This window comes from Paroedura picta, chromosome 3, assembly GCF_049243985.1.
Source record: "Paroedura picta isolate Pp20150507F chromosome 3, Ppicta_v3.0, whole genome shotgun sequence".
Taxonomy (NCBI): Eukaryota; Metazoa; Chordata; class Lepidosauria; order Squamata; family Gekkonidae; genus Paroedura; species Paroedura picta.
The window spans coordinates 8497542-8509047 of NC_135371.1; the positions used below are offsets into that span (position 1 = coordinate 8497542).

The window sequence follows — 11506 nt, forward strand, 5'->3', positions numbered from 1 at the left end:
CATGACGAGTTCAACCTCCCTTCCCTCCAGCCCTGGAGAGTTATTAGTTTATAGACAGGTGTTTCAGAAAAGGTAAAGCTTTTATTGAGGCAAAATGCTATGTACAGAAGGCTAGAGGAAAGAAAAAAAACATTCACCCACGCGGACCCCCGTGCTTTCATCCCTCTTGTTTAGCAACCATGAAATTGGCTACGACTTCCCTCACAGCCTCTCCTTCCGCTAAATACTGCCTGTTGCTCAGTTCCAGCTCCGCAGCGGCCTGCTCTTGCCCTTCGTCCGGCTTGGGGTCACAGCGATCCGGCGGGTTACGGTCGTGCTCGGAGTGCTCCTCCAGTAACATGTGCCCCTTCTCCTCGCACATATTGTGCAGGATGACACAGACCCTGACCACGGAGGTCACGTTCTCCTGAAACACGTTGAGGCGCTCGGAGAGGCACCGCCAACGGGCCTTGAGCCGTCGGAAGGCACACTTGGCCACGTTCTGGGCCCGGTGCAGGGCGGAGTCGAAGTTCGTCTCACGCTGGTCCTTGCATTGGCCAAAGGGCTTCATCAGCCACCGCCGCATGGGGTAGGGTCCGTCCGCCACTATGAGGGCCGGAACAGGCAGCCCTTCGAGATGGAGGGTAGGGTTCCCCGGAACATATGCTCCGGCGTCCATGGCAGTGCAGAGGGCGGAGTTGAGGAAGGCAGAGGCGGCCTGGTCCGGCCCACTCCACCCCACCTCGACGTCAACGAATCGTCCGGTGTGGTCCACGGTTCCCTGCAGCAGGACGGAGGAGTATTTCCGGAGGTTGCCTTGCTTGTCGAGCTTCTTGCCCCAGGAGCGAGTCAGGAGGTGCATTCCGTCTATGGCCCCAATGCAGTGAGGGAACCCCAGGGAACCAAATCCATCAATTATCTGAAATGACAGAAAGAACGTCACTCGATACAGCAATGCAATCTGAAAATTCCCCTCCCGGAAACTGTTCTGCATAGACACCGTGCGTGTCCAGCTTCTACTGAAATAGGTTTTCTTAGGCCTTCAGGGGCAACCGGGCACCTGTTTGAATTCAGAAGAAGTTCCTGTTTCTTGGCAATCATTAACCGTTAAGGGGGGCCTAAAAGTTTGTGGCTGATGTTTTGGGGCTCTAAACAGAGGCTGTGTACGTGAACCGTTCTACAAAAGTCCTTCAATTCTAGGCACGCCTTCCTGGAAGTCAGGCCCAATGGAGACAGAGAAACAGACAGATTTGTTTATTTTCAAATTTATATGCCACCCTTTCCTAAGAGCTCAGGGTGGCTCACAACATCTCACAAATAAAGCAGTACATTTTTAACAATTTGATCTACATTCAAAATAATCAGGGGAACATATTGCCTTCTTTTGTTTAGCTCCCCCCCCCATTTTATTTAGAAGGGAAAAATAAAAATAAAATATAGAATTTATAGCATATGATAAAACTTGCATTATAATATTATTTGCCATATTCTTTGTTACCATCTATTGTGGCTTAATAACGGTTTGCTAAATTCTAGTAAGATCTTAACACAGAAACAGTTTAAAGGAAATGAAAACCTGCTGGCATTCCTAAGGCATAATCTATCACAATATGAGAAAACGTAATAATTAAAAAGGAAAAAATGTGGATCACAGACTTCTAGTATGAAGCTTGGATCGCCACTTTTAAGAACTACAAATTCCACACCATCTGCATTAAAATTATCGTTACATAGCAAAGTGCATTGTTAAAATGCTGGATGGTGTGCAGATGTTTGCCATTTGTGTAGTCGACTTGCTCCTTTGCCCATTTTGCTTCATCGTCCGAAGCCCTGACAGCAACGATCCCTGCCCTGCTGCCAATTTTGGCCACTGGCCCTCCCCCAGCTCTGCCTGCTGGAAACTCTCATATCCCTCCCCCCAAAAGCTATTCTCAGAATCACAGAGAGCTGGAAGAGACCACAGAGGGCCATCCACAGTCTAGTCCCCCAACTCCTCAGGGACTTAAAAACCACGCACTCCTGACAGGTGTTTTCTTAAGTGCTGGAACTTGTGGTAAAAGATACTAGAGCCAGTTTGGTGCCGTGGTTAGGAGCACGGTCTTCTAATCTGGGAAACTGGGTTCAGTTCTGCACTCCCCCACATGCAGCCAGGTGGGTGATCTTGGGCTTGCCACAGCACTGAGAAAGCTGTTCTGACCGGGCAGTGATATCAAGGCTCTCTCAGCCTCACCTCCCTCACAGGGTGTCTGTTGTGGGGAGAGGAAAGGGAAGGTGACTGTAAGCCGCTTTGAGCCTCCTTCGGGTAGGGAAAAGCGGCATATAAGAACCAACTCTTCCTCTTCTTCAGTAATATTAGGGCTCTCTCAGCCTCACCTCCCTCACAGGGTGTCTGTTGTGGGGAGAGGAAAGGGAAGGTGACTGTAAGCCGCTTTGAGACTCCTTCGGGTAGAGAAAAGCAGCATATAAGAGTGAAATCCTCTTCTTCTTCAATAATATCTGGGCTCTCTCAGCCTCACCTCCCTCACAAGGGTGTCTGTTGTGGGGAGAGGAAAGGGAAGGCGACTGTAAGCTGCTTTGAGACTCCTTCGGGTAGAGAAAAGCGGCATATAAGAACCAACCTTCTCCTTCTAGTCCAGGATAGCACTATCGATAAAAGGGGAATTTGATTTAAAGGGGAGGGCTTACCTTCGCAACGTCGGGACCCAGGCAGACAGTCTTATGATACAGCTCCACCTCCATGGCAAAACAGACTTCGAGGAGTATCTCCCCAACCGTAGACACTCCGACGGCAAACTTCTCCTGGACGTCCCTGTAGGTATTCGCGTTGGCCAGGTACCAGATGGCAATCGCTATGCGCTTCTCCACGGAAATGGGCTCGCGCATGGTGGTCCTGCGCCGGAGGAGCTGTCCTTTCAACGCCGACACGATGTCAGAAAACGTTTCCCGGGTCATCCGGAAATTCCGCAGCCATTCCTCGTCACCCCAGAGCCCGAGCACGAAGTTTTCCCACCAGCCCGTCTTCCTTGGGTACGCCCAAGAACGGTGGGGCACGGGCACGCGGGCAAGGGCAAACCAGCGCATCCGTGCCCGACACGAATGCCGAGTCCCTTGGCCAAGCAGCAGTCTCTGCCTTATCCTCAGCCTCCGGGTTGCTAGGAATAGGGCCCTTCGGGTCACGCGCATCTGGTGCATGTAAGCGGAGAAGAGGACGAGGGACCCGCTCAGGCACTGGATGATCACCTGCAGAACAGCCATCAGCAGCTCCTCCAGCTTCATCGCGTTTCCGGCAACCAGCCCCGAAACTGGAATCCAAAGGGAGATGGCTGAGGTTTCAAAATGGCTATCAGGGAAAAGTACAAATCAAAGAATCTCTCCCCCCCTCCCAACGCACACCAGTGACCTCTTTTCAAAAATAGATTCAAGTGGGTAGCCGTGTTGGTCTGAAGTAGCACAGTAAAATCAGAATCCAGGAGCACCTTTAAGACCAACAAAGATCTATTCAAGGCGTGAGCTTTCGAGTGCAAGCACTCGAAAGCTCACGCCTTGAATAAATCTTTGTTGCTCTTTTCAAGGAATCAATCATGAAGCATCCATGCGGGATGTTTGGGAAGGGGAGTTTAAATTGTAGCATGTTTTTAACATAAAACTGGATATGGTTTATTCAGGAGAAGAAAAAATAGCATAGAATATAGTAAAACTTTCATGATAAGCTTATTTGCTATGTTCTTTATATCCATTAGTCTTGTCACTTATTAACAGTACTTTAGATTCTTTAATTTCTAACAGGATCTTAATTCTTTAGATTCTTTACTTTCTAATAGGATCTTAACAGTTCTTTAGATTCTTTTATTTCTAACTGGTTCTTAACAATTCTTTAAATTCTTTAATTTCTAATTGGGTCTTAACAATTCTTTCGATTCTTTAATTTCTAAAAGGATTTCTAATGGGGTCTTAATTCTTTAGATTAGCGATCCCCAACCTGTGGGCCGCGGACCACATGTGGTCCTTCGACTAATTGGAGGTGGGCCCCGAAGGACGCCTTCTCCCCCCCCCCCCCCCCGGCCCTTTACTTCATCCCCCCCAGCCCTTTGCAACACACTTCATTGTTGTGGCGTGTCTGTATCTTATTTTGAAGGGATGTTTAAACATTACGATCAGAGAGCATTAGGGCAGTGGCTGAGAGTAGAGGAATAAACCAACCCCCCCGCCCCGGGCCTCAGTAAAAGGCGTTGAGTGGTCCCCGGTGAGTCGTCCATGACGTTGAGTGGTCCCTGGTGATAAAAATGTTGGGAACCACTGCTTTAGATACTTTAATTTCTGATTGGATCTTAACAATTCTTTAGATTCTTTAATTTCTAATTGGGTCTTAACAATACTTTAGATTCCTTTTTTAATAGGATCTTAACACAAAAACAAGTTTTAGCAAAAACAAAAACAACCTTTCCTAATTCCTAATCTATCCAAATAAAAAGTCTTTCCTAATACCTAATCTATCCAAATAAAAAGGACAATGTTTAAAAATTCTAATATGAACTTGGATTGTCGCTTTTAACAACTTCAGATTCCATGTCATTGCTTAATATAAAATATATATTATGAAAGACAGATGTTTTAAATTTTGACTACGAGTGTTTTAACTGTTTGTAAACTGCCCCAAGCCTGCTTGTGGAGAGGGGCAGCCTATAAATCTAATAATAATAGTAACAAGGAGAGAAGGAATCAGACCAGATGTTTAGGGGGGGCGGTGAGTTCCTATGGTACGTCACGGTATCACTGGAGTGCATGTGCACAATTCCCCCTTTTTTTAACTGCAGGAGTTCTGGGAAGAGGAGGACTAGGTCTTTTAATGTTAAGACAGAGCACACATACGCAAGGTAGGGTTGGTGCTGTGAAACTAGAGGTTAGGCCCCTGGTGTTGCCTCCAACGTCGCTGGATATTCCCGATTATTTCACAGAATCCTAGAATAATACAGCTGGAAGGGACCTCCTGGGTCATCTAGTCCAACCCTCTGCACTATGCAGGACACTCACAACCCTATCGCTCATAACCTGCCACCCCCTTGAAACTTCACAGAATCAGCCTCTCCGTCAGATGGCTCTCCAGCCTCTGCTTAAAAATTTCCAAAGATGGAGAACCCACCACCTCCTGAGGAAGCCTGTTCCACTGAGAAACCACTCTGACTGTCAGGAACTTCTTCCGGATGTTTAGACGGAATTTCTTTTGCATTTATTTTATCCCACTGGTTCTGGTCTGTCCCTCCGGGGATTTGACCGTGCATTTGACCATGTGCAGAAGAAATAAATCAACACTGCGGCAGAAATAATTCAGAGAAATGCCGGACATGTTCAATGGGCATAGTCAAGCCAATTCTGATGCTTACGGATGAATTGCTGGGAAAAATCAGGCACAAGCTGAGCAGGGAAAAGCGTTCCAAGCCTGGACTGCAGATCTTCCAACGCAGTTTCTTGTTTCACTGTTGTACGTACGCCGCCCCGAGACATCACCGTGAGAGGCGGTATGTAAGCTGAATGAATGAATGAATAAATAAATAAATAAAGCCTCTCTCACAATGAAAAAATCCTCGCACGTTATGCCCTGTCTGTTTCTGTAACGTGGCCATACGGTAACTCACCCTCCGCCAGCTCTGTCGCCATCTCTGGAGACTGTTCTAATGAGCAATCCAGCGTGTCTTGGGACGCAAGGTCTTCTTCCTCCAAAAATCGGTCCACCACCGCCGGCATAGCTGAATCTTCTTTGGGAGAAAAAAACAAAGACTCCTCCCTCTGGCACGAAACAGAACCTAAAAAAAGGAGAAAATGCTTAAGATTTGGGGCTATGATGGGAGACGCTATCAAAATTGCTGGCCTGCCTGCCTAAATTCCACCTGACCAACTAGCCCCCAACTGACTAGCCCCCTCAGTAAGTTAGGAGGAGGAGGAATTTATGAATTAATTAATGGGAGGGGGAGGGGAGAGGGAATGTTTGTTTTTAATATCATATTTGGATTTTGTTGTGATCTCCCCTGAGCCATCAGGGATGGGCGGAATATAAGTAGAAATAGAAATAAAAATAAATAATAGGAACCAAAGATTCATCATAGGCTGTTAATCCAGACAGGGCTACCAGGCCTCTTGCTACAGTGAGAAGCCGCCTCTCAGAAGCTTCATTTGCAGGCTGCCTCTCCAAAACAACAGAAGCAGAAAATTTAATTAAAAATAAAAAGTTATGTTGGCTATGCCACACTATCACTGTAGGGAAATCTCTGGGGCCTAATTGGAGTGCCTAAGATTCCAGAAGAGCCTCTTGTGGCGCAGGGTGGTAAGGCAGCAGAAATGCTGTTTGAAGCTGTCTGCCCATGAGGCTGGGAGTTCAATCCCAGCAGCCGGCTCAAGGTTGACTCAGCCTTCCATCCTTCCGAGGTCGGTAAAATGAGTACCCAGCTTGCTGGGGGGTAAACGGTAATGACTGGGGAAGGCACTGGCAAACCACCCCGTATTGAGTCTGCCATGAAAACGTTAGAGGGCGTCACCCCAAGGGTCAGACATGACTCGGTGCTTGCACAGGGGATACCTTTACCTTTAAGATTCCAGGAGGGAGGGGCTGGAGAGCTCTGCTCCGGAATCAGCCCCTCCCCTTTGCGGGTGGACAGTTTAACTGTCGTTCCTCTTTCTCTCTGCCTCTCTCCCTGTGGTGATGGCTTTTATTGTTGTGAAGTTAACTTGAACATATAACTACATATAACTGTTTATTAAACTCAGCTTCAGCTTTCTTAATATAAATATGTGTGCTGTATATATGTGTGTCAGTATGTGTGTGTATATATACACGCATACATATATGTATACACATACATATACATACACACACACACACACACACTCATCCACTTTGAAGAAACTTCAGACTCTGCTACATTAAAAGAAGGTGGAATATCCTGCATCTAGCGAGAGCTACTAACCCCAAGGGAAGAGATAGGCTAGCCCATCTTTAACAATCACTTCCAGGGACAACCAACAACTTGCCTGAAACTCTATGGTCTTTCTATAGCATTTCCAGCAGCTCCTAGAACGACACAATGTTACTTCCAGGTTTTCCTGGAGATGATGTAACTACCATCGCTCCTCCCTTTTCCCTGTCCCCAAAACCTCCCACTGCTTGCCAGGCTGAGCCTCACAGGCAACCTTACAATCTGACAAGAAGGGTTGTGATGAAATTGCTGTGACACCTCCAGGCACACCCAAAGGAAGGCTGATCAATACACTCCTTTTGGAAAGAATTTAGAACCTTCATTGTCATTGTCGGAATCTGAAAGGCTGTTCCCTCATTGTATCAAAGGAAGTACCTGCTGAGCTCCTCACATCCTCGGCGTCTGGGAAAAACAACTCATCGGTGTCCTCCAACCTGGAAATGAGGTCAGGTTTGCAGATCCAAGATTCTTTTTGGAAAAGATAACAAGCGGATTATTTACGCCTTTGCAGCCATCTGCTTTAACAGGGATCTTAATGAGTTGCATTGGGAGGAAGAGAGAGAAAGGACAGACAGGGATCTCGTCTAGAGATTTCTCAGGGCACTAATGCAGTTGGGCTCAGGACTTTCCTCCCACCGCTCAAACGGCTTGCTTACCCAGAGAGACCACGCTGTCGTAGGTCTCCAACATGACTTCCCTGTAGAGAGTTCTCTGGCCAGGATCGAGCAGCGCCCACTCCTCCTCTGTGAAATAGACAGCGACCTCCTCAAAGGGTATGGCCCCCTGAAAGAAGGGAAGGGGCATTCATTAAATACAGACAGGTCCGAATAGGGATTTCTAAAAAAAAAAAAAAATCCTTGCAATGCTTCCAGTGAAAAAGGGGGGTGAAGTTCACGGCCTACCTTTCTGTGACATCTTGGACAGGTTGAAAAGATCCCTTGATAAAGAAAGGAAGACCCGGTCCCTTCCTTTCTTAACTCCATGCCTTGATTCTTGTGCGGCCCAGCTGGTCCCTCTCCTCTGCAAATCGGGGGTGATTGGGAACTCCTCAGTCATCACTGTCTGCATGCAGTAAGACAAATGGATTGGGAAAATTTCCCAATTAAACCTCCTTTTTCCAGTCTACAAGCAACAAGAGGCTGAATAATCTTGCAGACAGGTCATGCAAACGAAAGCTCATGCTTTGAATAAAGGTTTGTTGGTCTTAAAGGTGCCACTGGGCTCAAGCTTTGTTCTGCATGGCTACCCACCTGAATGCCTCATTGCTACCTAGCCATACATACAAGCCCATCATGTTCTTGAAAAAATCACTCAAAATGTTTTTACAATTGTGACCCATTGAGTGTCCTGTATATAGAGGAAACGTAGCGTACCTGATCCCTGGCCTGTGTGAAGTTTGCCTGGCCTCGACCAAGGCCAGGGCCTTTTCAGACCTGGTCTCTACCCAGTGGAATGTGCTCCCAGAAGAGCTACAGGCTCTGACAGGGCTAACACAGTTCCACAGAGCCTCTAAGACAAAACTTTTCCACAAGGCATTCAGTTGAGGCCAGGCAAATGAATGAATGAATGAATGAATGAATGAATGAATGAATGAATGAATGAATGAATGAATGAATGAATGAATGAATGAAGGAAGGAAGGAGGGAAGGAAGGAGGGAAGGAGGGAAGGAGGGAAGGAGGGAAGGAGGGAAGGAGGGAAGGAAGGAAGGAAGGAAGGAAGGAAGGAAGGAAGGAAGGAAGGAAGGAAGGAAGGAAGGAAGGAAGGAAGGAAGGAAGGAAGGAAGGAAGGAAGGAAGGAAGGAAGGAAGGAAGGAAGGACATGAGGTATGCCAAAAGGAAGATCTGGATCTAGTCTCTAACACCTAGCTTGGGAATGTGGCAGTTGGAGTGTTGGTGGTGGTTATGTTTTAGAGTGTACTGTTTGTAATGGTTGTATTTTAATTTATGTATTTTAAATCTTGTTGTTACCCACCGCAAGCCAAGTGGTCCAGGAATGGCAGCCTACTAATGATATTGATTAATAATATTAATAATACAAATTCAGTAGGTCAATTCTGTTCTCTTTTAATAAGGGGGGAGAGAAACAGCATTATCAAGCATTTTAAACACTACAACGATTCAGAAGTGCGAAGAAGAGGTGAAAATGGAAAATAGCAGTTTACATCAAAAACAGCTCAGCCCTGCTTTGCCAATGGGATGCAAGTGGCTTTGTAGGAAAAGGCAAATACGATCCATTAGCAGCCAGCAGGGAAAAGAGTGGTTTGAAATGACAGAAAAAATCCATTAGCAACCTGCTACTAAAATGGATTGCAAAGGATAACTGAAAGGGGCCTTTGTCTTAATAACCACCTTCAGTCCTTTGTAATATTTGCCCTCTGTAGTCCCAAGAGCTAACCGTGATTTCTGGGGCCAGAACCTTGAGTGATCTCAGCTGATCAGGATTGATGAGCTTTAAGATAAACTTCCTCGCAAACTTACATTTTAACTAATTTTTTGTTTGTTTATTATTAGCAGCTGACCTAAGACATTTTCAGGAGACTTATAACCCACACTGATTCTTCTCCTGGGCTCTTGGATTGTGTAATCCAGATGTGAAAGCGATGTGTGGAGGGAGGGACTTTTATGTCATCTCCTTTGCTATGTTCTGGGGTGGCCTGAGGGCCCACGTGTTTATCCAATCTCTTCTTAACAACTGCCAATGAAGGAGATTCCACCATCCTCTGAGGCAGCCTATTCCATCTATGGAGCATCCACTGATGAACTGACAAGTTTCTGGAACAGTGGTTTCCAATTTACAAACAGCAGTTGATACCAAAACAGAATGAAAGAGGGCATGGGGAGGGGGGCTGCCATCCCTCCCCTTTTATGGTTAGGGCTGACCCCACACTCAAAAGAGCAAGCGTCCAGTATTATTATTATTATTATTATTATTATTATTATTATTATTATTATTATTATTGGATTTATTTCCCGCCACTCCCTACGGGCTCGTGGCGAGTAACAATAGTCTTAAAATCCCCCATTAAAACCCCCGTTAAAAGGCTATAAAAATACCCAACACAATATCTTAAAACCGTAGCATCTTAAAAACATCTTAAAAGCATGTTAAAACAGTAGCATCTTAAAAACGAACAAAATCTGAAGTCACCTGCAGAGGAGAGCGGTGACTCAGGAAAGTTCCTCCCCTGTCTCAAGAGGTGTCCAAACTGTGGCTCTCCAGGTGTCCAGGGCCTACAATTACCATGAGGTCCTGCCAGCTGGCAATGCTGGCAGGGGCTCATGGGAATCATAGCCCCCCTGTGCACTTGGAGAGCCAGTTTAGCCACCCCTGCACTGATGGACTCAGGCTCTTTTCTTCTGCTACAGACAGGCTAACACAGCGACCCATCCCGATCTACCCACACCCAAAACACACAGGGACCCCCAAACACCCAGGGCCAGAGCAGTGTAGGGATTAAAAGCAGCAGCTTCTAATCTAGTGAGCTAGGTTTGATTCCCCGCTCCTCCACAGGCAGCCAACTGGGTGACCTTACGCTACTCACAGTCCTGATAGTTCTGTTCTCATACAGCAGTTCTCACAGAGCTCTCTCCACCTCACAGGGTGTCTGTTGCGGGGAGAGGAAGGGAAGGCGATTGCAAGCTGTATGGAGAGGGGTGTGTGTGTGTGTTGGGGGGGGGGGGTTGCTCCTGCCTGCCATGTTCTCCGCCTCTGGAGAACAACGAATTGAAACCAGCCAATTCAAAACAACATCAAAGTAGCTAGCAAAAAAGGTGTCGCTGTAGCCCGGAGGCAGCTCCCTCCAGCCAGAAACCCGTTGGTTTCAATGGGTTTCCAATGCAATGGTTTCCCCGGTTAAGACAAGCCCCCAGGTTAGCTTTCTTCCACCGACAGAGACCCCCAAAGTCTGCTCTCCCCCCAAAGGGGGCAAGAGGCATCCCTTGCCTGCCCCTGCGCAACAACCTCTGCAAAAGGGGAGGGGAAAGCCCGAGCCCGGCGCCAACCGGGGAAGGGGGGAGGAGAAGGCTCACCTGCGGCAGGTGACTCCAGAGAGGCGGACACGCCGAACGCCACGCGCCTCCGTGGGCTCATCCACCCAGGCAGGAGACACGTGAGCGGAGGCGGGCCTGCGGGCCGGAGGGGGCGCCCGCATTGGGCAAAAGCGGATGTGTGGGGTGGAGCCCCCCAGAAGGCATTGGGGAGGGAAGTGCCGAGGGAGGAGGAGCCCGGCTGGTGGTAGGGGGGCGGCATGAGGGTCCAACAAGGTGGTTTGTGGATCCCCCCCCCCTGCAGCGGCGCTATTCAGCCCTCCCTCGGGATGCATCCCCCCCTTTGTCCGCCTGTGCACCGCCGTGTCATTTATCCTGCCTGCAGGAATGCAGGCCAGGGCGGTGCACGGAGGGGTGCGGCCCCATCCGTCGTTGGTCACGACCCTCCAATCGGCAGTAGGGGCTGAGAGAGCTGTCACAAGTCTTCGGCCAATGAGAGAGAGGGCGCGCCTTTCCTGCCCTCCTCCTGCCTCCCCCCTTTTATTATCATAATAATAAAGTCAAGACTCCAG

At 47.8% G+C, this 11506-nt stretch overlaps 1 protein-coding gene across 2 annotated transcripts; it reads right to left on the minus strand.

The window, feature by feature from the left end:
- Positions 1 to 61: 61 nt before the first annotated feature.
- LOC143834261 (uncharacterized) lies at positions 62 to 11234 on the minus strand. 2 transcript variants are annotated; one of them, XM_077330927.1, is made up of 8 exons: positions 10977 to 11234; positions 7850 to 8009; positions 7604 to 7730; positions 7323 to 7415; positions 5613 to 5780; positions 5361 to 5504; positions 2665 to 3281; positions 62 to 898 (listed from the first exon to the last, which is right to left on the minus strand). In XM_077330927.1, the coding sequence occupies exons 2-8, from the start codon at positions 7928 to 7930 to the stop codon at positions 158 to 160; spliced, it is 1971 nt and encodes a 656-aa protein (XP_077187042.1). In that variant the 5' UTR covers positions 7931 to 8009; positions 10977 to 11234; the 3' UTR covers positions 62 to 157. The 2 variants fall into 2 exon arrangements, with proteins under 2 accessions (XP_077187042.1, XP_077187043.1); XM_077330928.1 differs by lacking the exon at positions 10977 to 11234 and adding an exon at positions 10490 to 10934.
- Positions 11235 to 11506: the final 272 nt, after the last annotated feature.

Excerpts from the sequence above, each read along its gene's own strand:
- LOC143834261 (XM_077330927.1), bottom strand. The coding sequence starts at position 7,930 with ATGGAGTTAAGAAAGGAAGGGACCGGGTCTTCCTTTCTTTATCAAGGG. Across the intron at positions 5,505-5,612 it reads GGCGACAGAGCTGGCGGAGG|CTTACATACCGCCTCTCACG; the intron begins GTGAGTTACCGT and ends TCATTCATTCAG. Across the intron at positions 899-2,664 it reads TGGGTCCCGACGTTGCGAAG|ATAATTGATGGATTTGGTTC; the intron begins GTAAGCCCTCCC and ends CTGTCATTTCAG.